We start from the raw sequence: 17,766 nt of genomic DNA on the forward strand, positions 1-17,766 counted from the left end.
ATGAGTGGAAATGGTACCAAAGCCCCATTTCAGAAAATCAACTTTTTCCCATTACAATTTGAAAAGTGTAAGCAATCCATTTTATTTTTCACAGCCAGTGGCTAAAAAGGGGTTAAGAAGGGAGCCATTGTACTTCAGGAGAGACATGCAGATAATCTTAAACATGCCCATTTTAAAATATTTTCTCCTCCTTCCTTGTTACAAAATATCAAATCTCTCCCCCCCAAAAATATCTCGTGTGCTGCATCCCACCCCCACCCCCAAACAGATGCAATCCTTGGAAATAAGGAATTCTCTCTTGGTGTCCGGCCTCAGAGACAAAACCAGGGTCTTCAAAAGCAGCTGCTGTCTGCCAGAGTCCCTAACAGAGCAAAAGCAGAGCTGCCGGGATCACGAGCATAGAGACCCAAGGAGACGAAGCGGCTGGCGTTCCCAGGGTTGCTGCAGCCACCAAAGAGGATTCCCAGGGAATTAGGACCGTTTGAAAGTGATCGTTTTTAAAAGGAAAATGTTGGCGCATGTGGAAAGGTGGATGTTTCCATTGGGATCCAAAGTGGCATGTATGACAACAGAAACACGAAAGGAACAATGGGGGAAAGGGGGCGGGAATAAAAAAAAGAGAAAGAGAGAAAGAGAGAGAGAATAGATAAAAGAAAAAAATAGGTCATAAATATAGAAAAAACGATAAGAATTTAAAAAGTTTTTGTTTAACTCATTATAAATTAAAAAAAAATGTTCAAAAAGTTAGAAGAACAGAGCAGCGGCAGCAGCGGCAGCAGCGGCAGCAGCAGCGATGATAACGGAAAAGCATGATTGGGAAGCCAGCAGCAAGAGGGAGAAGTTGGGGGGGGTAGGATTAGGGGCAGCTGACACTGGAGTGGACAGGTGGCAGAGGATCCTCCCCGTGGGGCTGGGGATTCAGCAAAGGAGAGCAGTCATTTCGTGGCCAAAGTGCCCCAGCCCTCCTCGGCCCTCCCGTTGCACCGAGCAAAAGGCAGCGTCCAGAAGCCATGAGAATTTGGGCTTTCTGGTTTTCTAGGCTTGGAGGACCAAATACGGCTGCAGGTATGGAGTGGGTGGATCCTACTTAAGTTACCCAGGGCCTCTATCAGCATTCAAGGACTATGACCTTTTCTGGACGGCTCCAGCCCACCTGTCCTGCCCATCGTGTCAGTCCCAGACTATGCTTTGGTCATCTGGGCAGGAAAACGCCTTTCCTTTTCCTGCCCAGCACCCCACACAGCACTGAGGTGCTAAAGAAAGGCAACGCGACAGCTCTCCGCAAAGCACGGCACGGGCCCCTCACACGAAGCTAACGCCTGGTTTACTGAATAAGCTACAACTGGATGGTTTCACATTTCCCTCAATATGTTAAGTCAAAAGCAAATAAAGCTTATGATGGCTTACTGTCCTCAGGTCACCGAGTCCCTTTTCTCTGCTTGCTTTCCACCAGCCAAGAATGTCATTCAACTTCTGCTAATCCTAAAATAGTGGTGGGGACCCTGTGACCATCTAAATGTTGCTGAAATACAGCTCCTGCCCCTCCCCCCCCTATTTTTGACCATGTTTAACTGAGATTTCTTGAAGCTGCAGATTGGCACCCCTGGGGGACCCCGGTTCCAACTCAGGAGGGTCCTACTAAGTAAATGCACGAGGTCAAGATTTCAGTAGGACTTTCCAACCACAATGCCAAAGTTCAGAGTTACCCTCCTTCAGATTTTGCCACTGAAGTCTGACTTTGAGAATTGGGGAAATGAAATGTGAGGCATTAATGCCGAATTCCAACCCACAAGAATAGATCCAATACAAACTGGATATATCTTGAGGGGGCTGGGAAAACAACATGAAGGCCAGGGAACAGGCCAAGTTAATAAGTTGTAGATCCAAAGTTTTGCAAACAAAACCACGTTAAAAGTATACCTGGAAGTCAATCTCCCATTCCACTCCCCAGTTAGATTTATTTCAAATGTAGTTGTAAAATTTGTCTTTGAGAGAAACCAAGGTGAGGGGCATTAGACTCGCTGATGTGGCCAAATGAAGTGTCAGTTGTTTTAGTATGTTACTGGGCATCACTATAATGAAATTGTCCTCAAGTGACGTATAAATCTTTGACTGACAAATGATATCAATGACCCACTGCACTGAGAGGGAGGGAGGGAGGGAGGGAGGAAAATATACAGATCACTATGTGTGTGTGTGTGTGTTTTTCAAGTGCCTTTTCTGTGAGATGTCCCTCCATCACTTTCAATTATTCAAAACTAGGGCCAGCAAACTCCAAAGGATGGGGGACGGAGAGGGGTAAAAACGGCAGTATTTTTTGCTCACGCAAAGGTTGCTCACCCAAAGAAAACTCAATTATATAAAGGAGCTAAATATAAATATATGCTTAATTTGCATCCTGGAATTCAACTCTTCTTAGCAAAGCTAAGCTGTTCAAAATGAATAGTTTTAGCAAAGAATGCTGAATTTTTATTTGTTTTTAGTATAGAGCTATGATTTCTAGATGTGTAGTAAGCCCCAAATCTTTGAGTATTTTGCCATCTAATTGTCCTTCTGTCTGATGACACCATAATGTGCCACAGCATTTTCTAAAGAAGGGAGTACATTGAGCCATTGCTTGAGTTCATGTCATTTGCATTGTTATTCTGGAATGGATTAAGTGCTTGGCATTTACCATGCAAAAAGTATTTCAACATGCCAAAGTAAGGAATTCAAGACCCCAGTAATGCAAGATCTCTAACAGCAAGGACACCACAGAAGTGAACAATTGTGGGTTCATTCTACTACTTATCCACAATTATAGTCAGTCCAAGTTCTTGCCAAATTCCTAAACTTGAATTGTTTCTTGCCATGCTCTTAATTTCTTGTCCAGGCATTACTGTTTTTGCTATTTCTAGATATATGGCAAATATGAATTGGTCTGGTTGTTGGTGATTAATTTTTACATGGAAATTACTCCATAAGATGATTTCATTATCTTCTGTAGTTGCTCATTCCTGCCTTAGGTGGCAAAAAATAAACTAATGCAACAGTCATCTGAAATGCAAGCCCTTAAATCTTAATGTTGCATCTTCTAAAACGTCTAGCTTAGAAAATAGGCACTAAAAAGAAAAGGCATAAATTAAATTTGATGCCACAGAAAGAGTCCTGCACTCCTTGAGCACCTCTTGTGCTCAAACTTCATCCAAAAGATTGTCTAGGAAGACCTTGGGATGAAAAAGTCAGGTGTCTTTGAAGCGCAGTTGATCAATGTTTTGTCATACCATTACTGTCTTGGCCCCTGGAAGGGGAAAATAAGTTACAAGTGGAAAAAACCAATGAACCTAGCTGTCAGGCTCCCCACTTGCTTTTGTGCCTTACTTGGAAGAATCTCACTCAAAAGCCATGCATAACAAACACAACCATTCAAGATTCGCAAGGGGAACTGGTAATAGATGGAGCATACATACCACAGACTAACCATTTTGGTATGTACGAGGCTGAATAACTAAGTTCTAAGATGGATAACCATTATGAGGATGACTGAAAGCAAGCAAGTTGCTGAGGAGTTTCTGTTGCTTTTTCTTTGTGGTTTTAAACTGAAGCGCATTAAAGGATGTGGTGCCAGTGCATTAATTTCAAGCAGAAAACAATGGTAGAAAATGGGTTACTACCTGGGATGATGGTAGGCTGTGCAGAGGTCCTGAAAGCATAATGTGCTGGTTTAGATTTCCCTTGCTGGTTCTCTGCAATTACGTAAACCTCATACTCCGCATTCCAGTCGAGCGACTTGAGCATGACGTGGTCACTGCCTGAAGGGAGACGGATTTCTGGTTTCCAGTCAGAAGAGTGTTTCTGCAGAAAGGGGGATGGTGTGGGGTAATGGATGGACAGAATGGGGACATGAGGACCATTTAGCAGGGAACTATTTCAGTTTCAGATTCTTGACAAGAAAGGCCAACCCACCCCTTGCGTCCTTCAGCTGCTGGCTTTTGCACTAAAGCAACTGATAATCAGGCTATCTAGGTTCCATTAGCATGAAATCAATCAAGGAAAAAAAATATTCTATGGTATTCTAGGCTAAACCTTGTCCTGCCCATCTGGGCCTTCTGCATGCAAAGGAGGTGCTCTACCCCTGAGCTACAGGCATCCTCTGATGTAATGGCAAGTTGAAGTTGGAGACAGATTCACATTCTAACAGAACAGCTTCCTGACAGCAACCATGAATAAGGAGACTGAGAAAGGGTCTGCTGTAGGAATCTAGGAGATAAATTGAATTCCAAAGGGAGGGAGGAGGGATAATCAATTTGCTGAGATTTCTGTCATCTTGCCCTACCCTATTTCACTGACACTTAGTAAAGAATTTCCAGAAGAATCTTGCTTTCTGTGGAGGTGGGGCACCCAAGAACTTGACATCTGGTAAAGGAGAAGTATATGGGGTGTCTATAAAGCAAGTCAGGGTGCTGGTGCATCTGTCTCAGTATCAGCTGAAGCTTTTCCCTGCTCAACATGGAGCATGCCACAGCCAACAGAGTTATAGAATGATGGGTGGAATGGAAGTGTCCCTTCTAGGCATTTCCATCCCAACGAACTTGGTGCCTAGAAGCTCTAGGGAAGCACATCATGCTCTACAGACCTTTACTGGCAGCTGGAGATGCCTTCAAAGACAAGGGAACATAGAAATCACGGATTGCTTTCCTGCTCTTCCACGTTTCCTTTTTCTCAAGCCCATCTGTCCTTGGTCTGCTGAGCCCAAACAAGTGTATACTGATGTTTCCCCAATGGAGTGCTTAAAAAAAGCATCCTGGATGCCAGCAGAATGCCTTCTTTCGCTCCTGACCAGTGCAGTTTGCAGAGAGACCCCTGTGAGCTCCAGAATGAGCACATTCCTACAAAAATTGGGGCATCCAGTTATGTCTGCTACTGCTTCTCCCATCTTCCTTTACAAAGGAGTAGTACAGGAATAGGAATTGAATGAAGGTTTGCAAAAATAAAACATTTTCAAAGGAAGTTAATGGGGCAATATATGACAGTTATTTGAAAATATTCAATGCTTTCCCAGAGAATCTAAGAGTGCAAAGTAGCAGAGAAAGGAGGGGAAAAAAGGAAGTACAGTGACATTATAGTAGCATTGTCTTTTAAAACAATGCTCTTCATTTTTCTTAAACTTGAATTTGTTTAAAGAATAAATAGGGCTTTTTTTACAAGGCAACATCAATACTTTTTTCTAGAAAGCCCCCTGCCCCAAAGCTATTGTAATATAGTCTTACTAGACACAATACAGACACACAGCATTCCTTCTGCTTTTCCCAATATCCAAATGCATACAAATTTAACTGATACATTGACTGACTCAACTAAGGATTGTTTCAGCTGAGGGTTAAAAACCAGCCTCAGAAGCTAACCAAGGTTAGTCAGCCAGACTTACAACTCTGTATTTAATGAGATAATGGCGAATGGGGGAGCCCCCGTCGTCCTGCTTGATGAGGTTCACTTTGATGGAGTTTCCGTCTTCTCCCACGTGGCCTTCCAGTTTTGGCGCGCTGGGCTCCCCTGCCAAAATGGGTGCAATTTCACATTGAATGGGACAAGCAATTGACTCAGCAAATGAACAATGACATCCTACATTCAACCCAGTTAAAATGGCTCCAGTGGCCCAATTCAGAAGATAGTGCCATCTTCAAACCACCAACTCCTGACCAGTGGTATATCATTCGATTTTAGACATATTTTCACTGAAGCCCAAGAGTTTGTCATGAATGAAAAGGATCTGAAAAAGATTCATTATCCCTCTGGAAACGTGGAGGCCTAGGCAAGTCTCCTGAGTCTATGGCCAAAAAGAGTAGACAGGAAAACAGGAAGGAGCCTGGAGCTTTGCCCTAATTTTTGCAGGAATATTTTTAAAAATGTTAATAGATATTTTATTTATTTGTTGGATTTGTATCCCATTTTCCTTCAGGAGCTCAAAGCAGTACACATAATGCTCCCTTGTCCCACTTTTCCTAGAAGCCTAACACATCTACCTTTCCTTTTCTGACCCTGGTTGAATATCACACAGTCCTTATTTGGTTTCTTGTCAGATTTCAACAGCATGATTTTAGGTGGCTCTGGGGTCTACAAGCAACTCATGCACTGATTGTCCACCTCGGCATTAGAGGAATCTCGGAGTCTGCATAAGTTCCAGGTCTAAACAATTTTTCTATTTAGGTTCATTCATACATGCACATGCACCTGAACACATGCACACACACACACTTGCTTTTGTTGCTGGAGTAAAAACTAAAACAATTGGTTATACAGATCCTACAGAAGTCAACATGGAGGAGAAGCTGAAACCAAGCTGAAATGTCAGGGAAAAAACCCTGAGAATTCTTTTTTGTTTTCGTTCTTTACTCTTCTCAATAAGAAGGCAACATCCCTGAAACTGGCAAGGCCCCTAAATGATGCTAAGTGCGGGGCTAATACAAGCAGGCAAAAGAGTGGGTTGGCTGCCAGATCAGTTGCTGCTGTAGCCATTGATGGCCAAAAATAAAAACCCCAAAAGCAGAAGGAAAGAAAAAGACAACCAAAAGAAGTTCCAGTGCTACCGCTAACAGGAACCTCTAGATTTCAGCAACTAGAATCTAGAATTTCTCTCCACTGGATAATATTCAATGGAATGACTTTTCCAGTCTCACCAGTGATGATCAAGTTTCATTTGCATTTAGAAACATTTCATTGGTATCTAGAAAGGATAGCTCCTGGCAGCTCCTACTTTGGGAAGGATGGAGAATAAAAGCCCTGTAGTCTTATCCAAGAGTAGTAGTTCCAGGTTCTTAAAAAAAGAGAAATGGTAGTAGCTGCCTACAAGTCTCTAGTGGAGGATATTTTGGAGAAGGATGTTGAATTTCCTTCTTGAGAGGTTTACAAGAAAAGGTCCAGTAGCTATCTATTATGGCTTCTTTCTGACCAGGTCTAATCTATATCACCCAAAGGGAAGGGAAAAAAGGCCTTAAGGGTAGCCAAACTCAACAATTCAGGGAGAGTGAACGTTTGTATTTACAGTTGCGTTATATTTATTTTTTATTTATATTTCAAATTTAGTCACCTCCCATCTCACTCAAGGAGCAACTCTGGGTGATTTACAATAAAACAATAATAAATACTAATTAAAATACAATAAAACAATGTACATAATGTATTCCAAGGAAATCGATGGTAAATGAAAATGATTAACCTATGGGAGTGTCTTCAGGTTGCCAGCCACCCCCAGGGTTGGTTACCCCTCCTCACAACCCACATGAGTTGGCAGAGCCAGGTCTTACCCCTTTCTGTAAGGCCGGGAGAATGGGGGCCTACCTCGCTTCTGTGGGGAGAATGTTCCATAGGGCAGGGGCAACAGCAGAGGAAGCTCTTCTCCTGGGCCCCACCAACTGACATTCTTTCGTAGATGGAGTCCATAACATACCTTCTCTGCCTGACCGGGAGGGACGGGTCAATGTAATAGGGATGAGACAGTTCCTCAGGTAACCCGTCCCATGCCATGTAGGGCTTTAAAGGTGATAACCAACACCTTGAACTGGACCCGGAAGCAAACTGTTGCCAAATGCAGCTCCTGCAGCAAAGGTGTTACGCGTGCCATCCTTGGGGCTCCCAAAATTGCCTGCACAGCCGCGTTTTGAACCAGCTGTAGCTTCCAGATACTTTTCAAGGGTAGCCCCACACAGAGCGCATTGCAATAATCTATATGGGAGTCTAGATGCACCAAAGGGGAATTTGTATCTTGGGGAACGGTCTAAAGAATTTTTTCCAGGGTTCAGAGAGAGAAACGTTTGGACTCCCATTCAAGTTTGCGATGACTTGTGTAATTGTGCCGTTTTCTATGAAAATAAACAAGGCAAAGAGCTCGGGCCTTCTTTCACCTCAAATCAAAACTGAGGGCACCCTCTGGCCATTTTTCCCAGGGGACCAAAAGAGGGTGATGCCTAAGAGTGGGCCTTTTGCCCTGAAGAGTAGGAGACTAGATAATGCCAACCCACTGCAGGTGAGACCGGAAGGGATCATGCTGATCTAATTTCTTGCCTTTTAATTGAAAAAACGGGCCCTTCTTTTCTTTCGGCACACCTCCAGTGTCACGCTCTGAAGGTCAATCCCATTGCTCAGTAGTTAATAGGCAACAGAAAGCAAATTGCATCCCAACTACTTCCAGCAACAGGAGTCCCTCATCTTCCCTCATGGATGTTCTTGCTGCAGACGAGGAGGAGGAGAAATCAATAACTGTCAACGCTCCCTGCATTCTACCTTCTCTGAGGGCATTGATTTATGCCTTCTTTTTCTCTTAAGGGAAACTTTCTGACAAGCATTTCAGCCCTGACAGTGGCTGGGGAGCAGTGACAAGTGGAAGTCGAGAAGATGCATCAGACCAGTTATTTCTTTGGATGCTGGGTGCCAAGAGGGATCAGACAATTCAGTGGGTTCAGATTTTTTGCTATCAAGACAAGGTCAAAAGACTAGGGGGGAAGATGTGCACCAGAACAATTGAAACTGAATGGAAACCAGCATCTGCTTTTCAACAGACAGATGTGAACCAGCACATTTCCAAGTACTTCTGGAAAACTACAGCCGTAAGACATTGCGATAGTACCATGAACTCATTAGGAGGAAAAAACAACAACTGTACATGCACCCATTGCTCACATTAGAACGTTTTGGAGGTATAAGGGAGCATGGGAAAAGTCAAACAAAACAGTTCTTGTGGAAGTAGGTCTGTATTATTATCTGATGTTGATGAACATCTAGAACTTCTATTCTATAAAGGTGAGGTGTTTTTTGTGTTTGTTTAGGCAGACAACTGCATCAATTTAAAAAAGTTATAGGATGGGGGTGGGAGATACTTTTATTAGCAAACAGTGAAAACACAAAAATAAATCCCAGATATTTCAGAGACAAATGGACAATTTCTCTGATATCAGTGATTTGTTATCTTTGCCTAAGATCTGTTTAGCCAGATCTTAATTTTTAGCTGTGGTTTGTGTGCATATGCTTTAAAAAAAGAACTGTTCCTTCTTCCTTCTTTCCCCTAATGGTTGACTTGCAGAAGCAGAAGCAAGGCGTTGCATGATTAAATCTCTGGTGCTTTTAGCAAACTCTGCCATGTATGTGTTTCTCACCGCATTAGAATATGCTCTCAGTAAAAAAGAAAAACAAATTATAGCTGTCAAAATAAATGCAACAACTGAGATTATCCCTTTTTAAAATTTTTTTACAGCCCTATTAATACGTGATGACATATACAGATAGTTTTTCCCCTTTCTGTTCTTGTTTATTTTTGTAGTTTTTAATCTAGTTCTTTCCTTTTTAAAAATTGTGTAATTTTTTGATTTCTGCCTGTAAAATTTGTTAAGATAAATTATTTAAAGAAAAAAGAAAAAAAAAGTAGTAGCTGCCTCCTACTTATCCTTTCAAGTTAATATATCATTATTTATGGTTATTTACTTTATTGCCATTCTTTCAGCCAACCAGAGTACTTAAGGCAACCGACAACAAAACTGTCGTTAACTAGAAGTTAAAACGACACCGTTGAAATGAAGTAAGGATTAATACGTTAAAACCAGTTCCGAGGCCAAAGAAGGAGGTGTCTCGACATCCTTCCTAAAAGTAGAGCGTGGTGGGCCTGAGCAACAGCTGCATGGCTTGGGAACAACACCTGGGAAGCCCCTGCCTATCGCAGGCAGATCAGCTCTTTCAATGGGAACGCAGCCTGAAACCTCTGCTTGGCAAGGTCTCCCCCCCCCGCCCCAACCTTCGAAATGGGAGGGTAGCTTTACATTTACAGAAGAGGCAGATGCTGTTGTAAGCCAAAGTCTGGAGGGAGAGGGAAGGGCCTTGGGGCAGGTCGGAGGAGGGCAACAGCCTCCGGGAGGGAGGGAGGGTGCCGGAATGAGAGATGGAAGGTCTCTGTGGCCAGAGGGGCTCCAGACCTCGCCCGCAGCAGAGGCTTCTTGCCCTCTCCCACCTCCCCGGAGACACACACTCTTCTGCATGGGGAGGAGCATCTCCTTTTTTGCTGGGGGGTGTGCATACGGACTTATGTGGGAAAGGGATCCCCATGTTGCTGCATTTTAAAATGGGCTGCCTTATTTTACAGGCAATTAGTTTAATCAATAGTTATTCATTCAATAAATACTAGAACAAATTTTTAACCTGATCTTGCCCCTTTTTTGGAGAATGCTTTCTGGCCTGTGTCTATAGATGTGCATCAGCATTTCTTCCCTCTTGGACTATATTATTTCAATGGGTCATGGGTTTTTAGATTGTCTTTGTACGTATTGTTTGCCACCCAGAGTTATGTACCTGAGAGGTGGCTATATACATTTTCTAAATAAATGTCACCCACACATCTACAAGTACCTATTCATTGAGGATAGGGGAAGATCTCTGTGAATGGATTCAGATGGAGTTGCTAACTCTAGGCTGGCAAGAATAGGAAGCTAGGTATTGCACAAGATTTTTGTCTGCCTTTATACTTTTTTCTGTCTAATTTTTCCTTCTTCCAGAGGACCATTTTAAATTCAAGATCCACTTCCTTTCGGGGATTATGATAACAGCACAGTATCCTCACATATCTAGTCTGCTAGAAGTGCCAAAGCTTAACTGAGCAGTACACAGTCCTTCGGATGTGTGGCATACAGAGAGTTCTCCAACCATCAGGGTGTGGGGCTATAGCTCTTTCAAACCCTATACCTGGAACACTCTTAAGGGGCTCTTACAATCACTGCCCCTGTTTTTGGGGCAGAAAATTATTTTCTGTCTGCTGTAAAGCTATTCACTCTGGCCTTTGGGCTTTCCTCAGTATCAGAATAAAGGAAGGAGAACCAGATCTATGGTTCCAACCGAGAACCAGATCTCTACAGCAAAATCAACCAAAGAGTTCCAAATGCTGCTCTTAATGGAGGTTGGTTTTGCAAACTCTGTTTTAAACCCAAAACAATTCGGAAGCTATAATGGTTGGAGGTGAAATTATATCACACCACAAATTAAATGAGAACAAATTAGCTCCAACAGGCTGCAGAGTAGCAGCAGGGAAGGGGGAGGAGAAGAGCAAACTGTGGCAGATTGCTTCTCTTGAGCATCCTCAAAGCACTGAGATGCTAACAGAATGATTTTTCCCATAGCCCTTGCAAAGCATCGATTTCCAGCGACCTGCCAAAAGGATGACAAGGAAGAATTCCCTGCTGTAGAGTGTTAATGGTTTGTTTGCACAGATCAGGGGCTGATCTCCACAGACTTACTGCATCTGCAGTGCAGATATCTGACTACCGACTCAGGCCAAAGAGCGTTACCTTTCCTCTCCTCAAGCTACAGGCAAATTCACACTTTCCATGGGGATCTGGGTTTAGGCTTCCTGGCTCTGGATCAGAAGATTAACATCACACATCTTTAGGCACAACTCTTCCCTTCCCTCCCACTCTTCCTGCCCCAACCCAATGTCACTGCAATATCACAGTGATCAGAACCAGCAACTGCCCCCCCCCCGTCTTTTTAGTTGGATATGTCAGAGTTTTTGCCACTCTGTTGACAGCAGAGTGGCTGCTGTCCAATATCTCCTGTTTTAGACTTCAAGCCTTCCAATAGGATTAATCTGGGTATTATAAGAATTATACTGAGTGTATTGCTCAGTGCCAGAAGCATTATAATAGCAAGGAAACAGAATCCATATTTCTCTGAATCTGCACATAGCATCATTTTGCCTTTTCTCAAAACAGTTGGATGGTAATATTTAAAACTCAGGCAATGCAGTTCAAAGTAGGAAGTTTGCATGTAGCTCATAATAAACATCTTTAAATGTGGACTCTATTAAGAATTACATCTGGACACATGAAGTCACTATGTACCTTGCTCCTGTTTTAACTTTATATCAAATGTCAGGGAAATTTGGGGGGCCAAAAGGGGAAATTGCCTACAACATCCAAGTACTCTGGGGTCTCATTACAGAACTTGGACACACAGCCAAGCTTCCTGATGGGTTCTGTTGGGGGGACAGGAGCTGAGCGTGTAACAAGGGCTACGGGGAAGACATTTTGTAGCTTGAAAATGCTTATTCCGAGATATGAGTCCACTGAAGATGTCAGTCCAAACTTTCCAGCTCTTCAAGGCAAACAGTCTCATTTACATGAAACTCTTCCTTCCTTCCTTCCTTCCTTCCTTCCTTCCTTCCTTCCTTCCTTCCTTCCTTCCTTCCTTCCTTCCTTCCTTCCTTCCTTCCTTCCTTCCTTCCTTCCTTCCTTCCTTCCTTCCCTCCCTCCCTCCCTCCCTCCCTCCCTCCCCGATGCAATTTTTGCAAACTGTCTACATGAATGAATGTAGCTCTGCAGTGAAAACTTCTCTTAACCTGTCCCAGACAAGAGTTTCTAATGCACACGTCACCATGCAGTAACTCTGCCTCCCACCTTTGGCCATGTCCTCTGGCATTCATGCATTTAAGTAAATGCATTAAAGGGGCCTTTACATGAGTACAACAGCAATCCAAAGCACAATTTTTCCACTGAACTCAGTGAAACTTATCTTTCAGTAAACAGTCCTGCAAAGTAATAATAAACAACTTTGTATTAACTGCACTAATTTTATCTTTTTCTAATTTTGATCTCACTTTAAATTCAGATCTTGCCAGCAGCATTTGACACACCCTCCTCAGAACTCAAGTGCTTATAGAGGACTAGCATTAACACAATGAAACAGGTTTTCCAGAGTCAGGATAGATATGAGGATGGATCCACAGCAAGAAATGTTTAGACATCTTTGTTGCAGGCCCATGGCAGGTTTTATACTTTTCAACTCAAACTGCAGAGTTTGGACAAAAGTCCTGGATTCACTGTGTGACTTCAAGCTGATACGACTAGTAGAGAAGAACTGCTGCAGAAAGACGCTGGGCTTGGCCGAAATTCTCTCCCCTCTCCTCCCCCATTTCTTTTGTCACTTCTAAATGGAAAGAGGCTTTGAAAGTCTGGACCAGACTCAGAATGGACCTTCGTTGGGTAACTCTCAAGTGACAAAAGCTGAAGAAAAAAAGAAGTTATGGTTATTATAAAGTCAACAACCCCCCCGATCCCTGAGAAAGCGGGGGGGGGGGGACGACCATACTTAGAGCTTGCCCATGCAACCTAGAGGAAAAGGAATCAGGAGGACAACCTCCTTTTACACAGGACCTTCACATGATGTCATTTGTCTTGAATTTATAGTAGGGACAGGCGACCTTCGACTTTGGCACACAACGCCCATAAGCCCTGACCATGACAAATGGGGTTTATGTGAGTTGTACTCCAAAACACAGGAGGGCCTACCCCTGGCTGCTCCTGAAAGGAACACCCAAGGCTGCTTCTACTTTTCTAGCTCAGCACCATGCTCTCTCTCCTGGGCTTCCCAGCCCTCCATGGAGATTGTCTCTTGCCTCAGTATTCAAGTGCTCTTTTGCACAGCAAGAGAAAAAGCTGGGGAGGGAAAGGAGCACAAATGCTGCTCAGATATCTCAGGAGCAAAGGGTGACCTTAAGATGCAATGAAGGAAACAGCTTCTCCTTCACTTCAGCAAGAGGGAGAAGAACCACTCACTAGGGTGGACCCAACTCAGAAATGTTGAGCAGCGGGGCATAAAAAATGTATGGTCCCAGTCTTCTCTTTGGAGCATGATTAAAGACCCTTTTCCCCTTACCCTGTCCCATGCCTTTCAACCCCTCCAATGGCCCCCTTCAGTCACTGTGTAAAATGGGTTTAAAACTGTGACAAAAGCAGATGCCACAGTTTCAAATCATGACTGGTACTCATCACAAGTTGGTAAATATTTGAGGTAGAAAGAGACAAAGAGGAAAAGAAGAGGAAGAGGGTTAAAATAATACAAAAAAAAATGAGATGGATGAAAAAAATACAAAGGCTATACAAAATCAAGAAGGTTGAGTGTTAGTTCCACGGGGATGTCGCCCAAACATCTGTGGAAGGAGAGAGAGAACAGGACAGTGGCTTCTGCACTCCACACGTGGCAACAGCTGTTGAGTTATTGATGTTAGTTTCCCTGGCAAACCCCTACTTGAATGCAAAGAGGAGCAGCATTCCAAGATGCAAGTCAAATGGAATGAAATGATGATTGCCTTGGCAAGTTTTCCAAACAAACTATTGATCTTCTGGGAAGCAAAAAGGCAAAGGTTGTTGATCTTCTTGAATGGCATGCATGGATTAACAAAGTGAAATTCTAGGCATTTCCTCCTTCCTCATGGCAACCAACTCAAACTGGAAGGTAAGCATTTTTTCTTATAAGGCTAAATTGTTTGCTTCCATATTCCTGAAAAACTAACATACTCCAGATATAATGATAAAGGGTAGATGCTTTCAGCAGAATTTTAAAAGCCTTTCTGTATCATAAGAGGTACAAAAGGTAGAGCAGGAAGCACTACCAGAACATTTCATCTATGCCAATTTTATCACACAAGCGTACGTAAACTCTCCCTTTATCGAACTATGGCTTGCATTTTTATAATTGACTCACTTCCTAGTTCCTAGCTGTTGTCCGCCTTCTTGCTCAAATAAGGATGTGCTTACCAAGCATTCTCTTTCTCCCTGTTCCTGTTTAGGATAATCAGGGAAGATGAGTCTAAGGAAATAGTGGACAGGTAAACTCTGTGAATAGTAAAAAATTCCCAAAAAGGAGGACAAATGTAGTCCAGAAGAAGTGATACTCAGGACTTCCCCAAGTGCTGCTCCTCATTATCTCCCACCTCTCCATAACATCGGAGCATATCTGCCTGTGCCATGAGCAACGAGCCCTGGCCTCTTATCCAAGCATCTCATCGCTAACTGCTGCTGGCAAGGAGGTAGAGAATTAGTCTCCAGCCATGGGCTACTATTTAATAGACCCAGTCCAAGAACACCAGTGCCAGATGAGTGCTTCAGAGGTCACCCAAGATCCTGTGCTGCAACAGGAAATCCTTCTCCTGGAAATCTTTCTCTTCTGTGGAACATCAAACTTCCTTAACTGGACTGTTATATCAGTGCAACAATTACAGCATTTCAGGACTCGCACCACAACCTGGATCCACAGGTTGAGCAAGGACAGACTCAATGCAAGAAGCTCGCATTTTTTACTCTGCACTAACCACAGGTTCTGCAGCTTACCTGGCCCCTATACAAATATGTCAGGATGATATCTTTGTCTGCAACATGCTCTGTTTCAGTGTGGAAGAAAAATAAACCTAATAATATAAATTGAGAAACCGACCCTTGGTACAATGGAAGCAAACAATTTAGCCTTGCGTCCCCAAGAGCATCACTATCTTGCCAGCACAGAAGAGCAACGGAATGAGGAACTTTAGTTGGGTTGCATGCAGACAGGATGTGTTGAACAAAGCTTTAAAAATAATGAGAGGTTATAGAAGGAAAATTTTAAGTGATGAAAATTCAGAGGTTCTGAATGGAAAAAAGTATTGAGTTTTTAATTTGTTTTGTTTTGTCCTGTGCAGAACTTGTTAACTAATCGGAACAAAGCTGTGTTTTGTTGCTGTCATTTAAATGTTTTACCTTCTGTTCACCAGCGTGGACGACATCATCAGCACCATGCAAGCCACATGACATAGTCACATGATACGCACGCACATGATTTGGTTGAAAGGAAAGTGGAGGAAGTCACATGAAAAATACAAAAAAAAATTAAAAAAACTGATGTAAACAATGGGCAAAAAAGAATCAACAACATTTACAGATTAAAGTCTAAACAAAATCAAATTAGCCATTCTATTGAAACACCAGAGCAGACAGTTAAAAAACAGAACAAAACAAAGAAACAAAAAACAAAAAAAAATCCACCAGTCTAAAAACCACAAGATTATTATTAAACAAGCACAAGCACTGAGATCCTTATAGGAAGAGGTCTGGTTGGTTAGGCAGAGCTATGGGGCTGCGTAGTAATTAATACCAAGTCAGGTAAAGAGTCACAAAACTTCACTGAGACTAGAGAAGGGGTCCTCTTAGAAACTGAATCCTGGCAACAGCTATAACAAGAAAAGAAAAGAAAAGAAAAGAAAAGAAAAGAAAAGAAAAGAAAAGAGAAAAGAAGGAAGGGGAAGGGGAAGGGGAAGGGGAAGGGGAAGGGGAAGGGGAAGGGGAAGGGGAAGGGGAAGGGGAGGAAAGGAAAGGAAAAGGAAAAGGAAAAGGAAAAGGAAAAGGAAAAGGAAAAGGAAAAGGAAAAGGAAAAGGAAAAGGAAAGGAAAGATATTTCATTTAGCAACAAGTCATTCATCCAAAGGAAGACTGTAAAGAAGTGAGTCAGCTTCTAAAATTTAAGGCAAATGGAATGGGCTGCCTTTCTACTGGTGGCTCCTCTTCTCTGTAGGAACAGAAAAACAAAGGAAAACCAATGGAATCCCACCTGCCTGCCCACCTTGCTAGCTGTGCAGGAAGATAAAATGAGGGTGTCTAGAAATGAGCTCCATGTTTCTAGCATCAGTAGCTACAGACCAGCTGGAACAGCCCAATTAGGATGGGACAAGTCTTCAGGGCTGAGCAAGACTGTGAAAGGGTCAATCAGTAATTTCACTACATGTGGAAACTCACAAGCAGTGTGGAGCACACAGTGTCCAAAGGACTTTTTGCTGTTTGGGACAGCAGTGAAGCAGCTAGATGTGGCATGTGCCTCCTCTTCCTATCACTTTAAAATTGTTCTTGTACAGCCTGCAATACATCAGGCCACCTTTTCCTGTATGACCTAACTCGCACACTGCAATTGTTGGTGGAGACCTCTCTGCCACCCCAGAAACAAATATTAAATGTGAAGGACTTCTCCACCAGCATAATCCGAACATCTCAAGAGCAAGAACTTGGAAGCCATATCCAGGACTTGAATTTGGAGCATCTTTTTAGTTCTTCAACCTGGTGCTCTTTGGATGAGTTGAACTATAGCTCTCATAAGCCTTTCCTTATCTAATTATAGCCAAAATCATGGGAAACAAGGGAGGAACTCATTCCTTCCCTCTGCAACACAAGTAGAATCAAACCCTCCCATTCCATTGCTGGCACTGTGGGAAGCAACGCAGCCCACTGGTGCTTCTGGACCCTCGTTTCCTAAGCCAGCCTTCTGTCCTGGGACTGTAGCTTGGCAAATTCTGGGAGTTCAAGATTTACTGCCAGCATGTCTGAAGGAGGTCAGAAAATCCTGAAAAGACTCAAATTACACAAGAGTAGGCATGCCTGTCCTCTTCATATGGGGGAGAGGGAAAGCACTAGTGATATAGCGTGGGGTTGATGGGAGCACTCCTTAAAAGAAACCTAAGGCTGTACAATCTCATGTTTTGTTGCTGCACAGAAACAATGCAGCTATTGTTTTCTGCTGTTCTTTTCAGCATTTTATAGCTTTATGTAGCTATTGTGTTTTAAATAACAAATTTCCATTGCTTGAAGCAATAGGGGAATTCCATGGCCGAGGAAGGACTAAAGCAGGATCTTGAATAATTAGACAAAGGCTGCGTTAAAAGGCTCTTCCCATTCAAACTGGAAGAAAGAGAAATTCAGGGGTTTTAAAGTTGAGGGGGCAAGAGGGGGAGACAACCCCTTCATAGAGCTGCTGCTCTTCAGCCACCACAAAATGTAAAGGAAGCTGGGAGCAATTTCACACCCTGGCTTTCCCAAAAATGCCTATTTAGGGCTTTCCCAAAAATGCCTATTTAGGGCTTTCCCAAAATAGCATGATGACATTAGGGGGTCCACACTATGGCAACAACTCCTGAGTTATCTGTTACCAAGAAGAACATCTTGCATTTCAGGGGATGGC

The 17,766-nt window shown here is 42.9% G+C and overlaps 1 protein-coding gene across 6 annotated transcripts in view; it reads right to left on the reverse strand.

Moving 5' to 3' along the window:
• The window catches only part of NCAM1 (neural cell adhesion molecule 1), a 176,482-nt gene that overhangs the window by 15,263 nt on the left and 143,453 nt on the right, over positions 1–17,766 (reverse strand). For 4 of the 6 annotated variants that reach the window (XM_088138929.1, XM_088138928.1, XM_088138931.1 and 1 more), the window contains 2 exons: positions 5,408–5,532; positions 3,654–3,834 (listed from right to left, as the gene is read on the reverse strand). In XM_088138929.1, coding sequence (XP_087995055.1) covers positions 3,654–3,834; positions 5,408–5,532 — 306 coding nt within the window. Of the gene's footprint in view, positions 1–57; positions 442–3,653; positions 3,835–5,407; positions 5,533–17,766 lie in introns of those variants that run through there. The other 2 variants (XM_088138933.1, XM_088138932.1) reach the window with 1 other exon arrangement.

The sequence above is a fragment of the Python bivittatus genome, unplaced genomic scaffold (genome assembly GCF_059951505.1).
Source record: "Python bivittatus isolate LINGU-HERP-01145 unplaced genomic scaffold, Pbiv_v1 ctg000320_np1212, whole genome shotgun sequence".
Lineage (NCBI taxonomy): Eukaryota > Metazoa > Chordata > Lepidosauria > Squamata > Pythonidae > Python > Python bivittatus.